The following is a 640-nucleotide window of genomic DNA, read 5'->3' as shown; positions in this document are numbered from 1 at the left end:
ATGTGGAGCAGGATGGATAGAAGGATGTGGAGCAGGATGGATAGAAGGAGGATGTGGAGCAGGACATGGAGCAGGATGGACAGAAGGACAGGGAGCAGGGTGGATGGAAGGATGTGGAGCAGGATGTGGAGCAGGATGTGGAGCAGGATGGACAGAAGGACGTGGAGCAGGATGTGGAGTAGTGTGTCCTGCGCGCTCACCCCGGTCGAGCTTGCTGTGCCGCTCGAGGAAGGCGAACCAGTGCTGCCCCGTGGCGATGGCCTCGCCCTCCCCGCTGGGGATGTCCTCCCGACAGGCAGATTTGAGCTGCTCCAGGTCCTCGGGAGTGATGTTCTGTGCCAGCTCCTCCAGCAGACTGCGGTACTCGGCCATGGCTGCGGACACGAGGGACGCACACGAGGGTCACGAGTGGGGCAGGGGAAGGACACACATGTCACATGTGGGGCAGGGCTCAGCCACGCATGTCATGAGTGGGGCAGGACTCGGCCACACATGTCACATGTGGCTCAAGGCTCAGCCACGCATGTCGTGAGTGGTTCAGTGCTCAGCCGTGGGTGTCACGAGCGCCTCAGGGCTCAGCCACGTGTGCCATGAGTGGCTCAGGGCTCAGCCACAGGTGTCATGAGTGGCTCAGGGCTCA

General features: G+C 62.0%; 1 protein-coding gene across 1 annotated transcript; it reads right to left on the bottom strand.

The window, feature by feature from the left end:
• Window positions 1–200: 200 nt before the first annotated feature.
• On the bottom strand, window positions 201–372 carry LOC103801332 (astrocytic phosphoprotein PEA-15-like; the record flags this gene model as incomplete). Its single annotated transcript, XM_009073741.1, has 1 exon — window positions 201–372. A coding segment is annotated over exon 1 (172 nt), but the record flags the coding sequence as incomplete, so codon positions are not given.
• Window positions 373–640: the final 268 nt, after the last annotated feature.

Source organism: Acanthisitta chloris, unplaced genomic scaffold, assembly GCF_000695815.1.
Source record: "Acanthisitta chloris isolate BGI_N310 unplaced genomic scaffold, ASM69581v1 scaffold44774, whole genome shotgun sequence".
NCBI classification, from domain to species: domain Eukaryota; kingdom Metazoa; phylum Chordata; class Aves; order Passeriformes; family Acanthisittidae; genus Acanthisitta; species Acanthisitta chloris.
The sequence above is the reverse complement of the archived record's forward strand: the minus strand, read 5'-3'. Positions and strand labels throughout refer to the sequence as shown.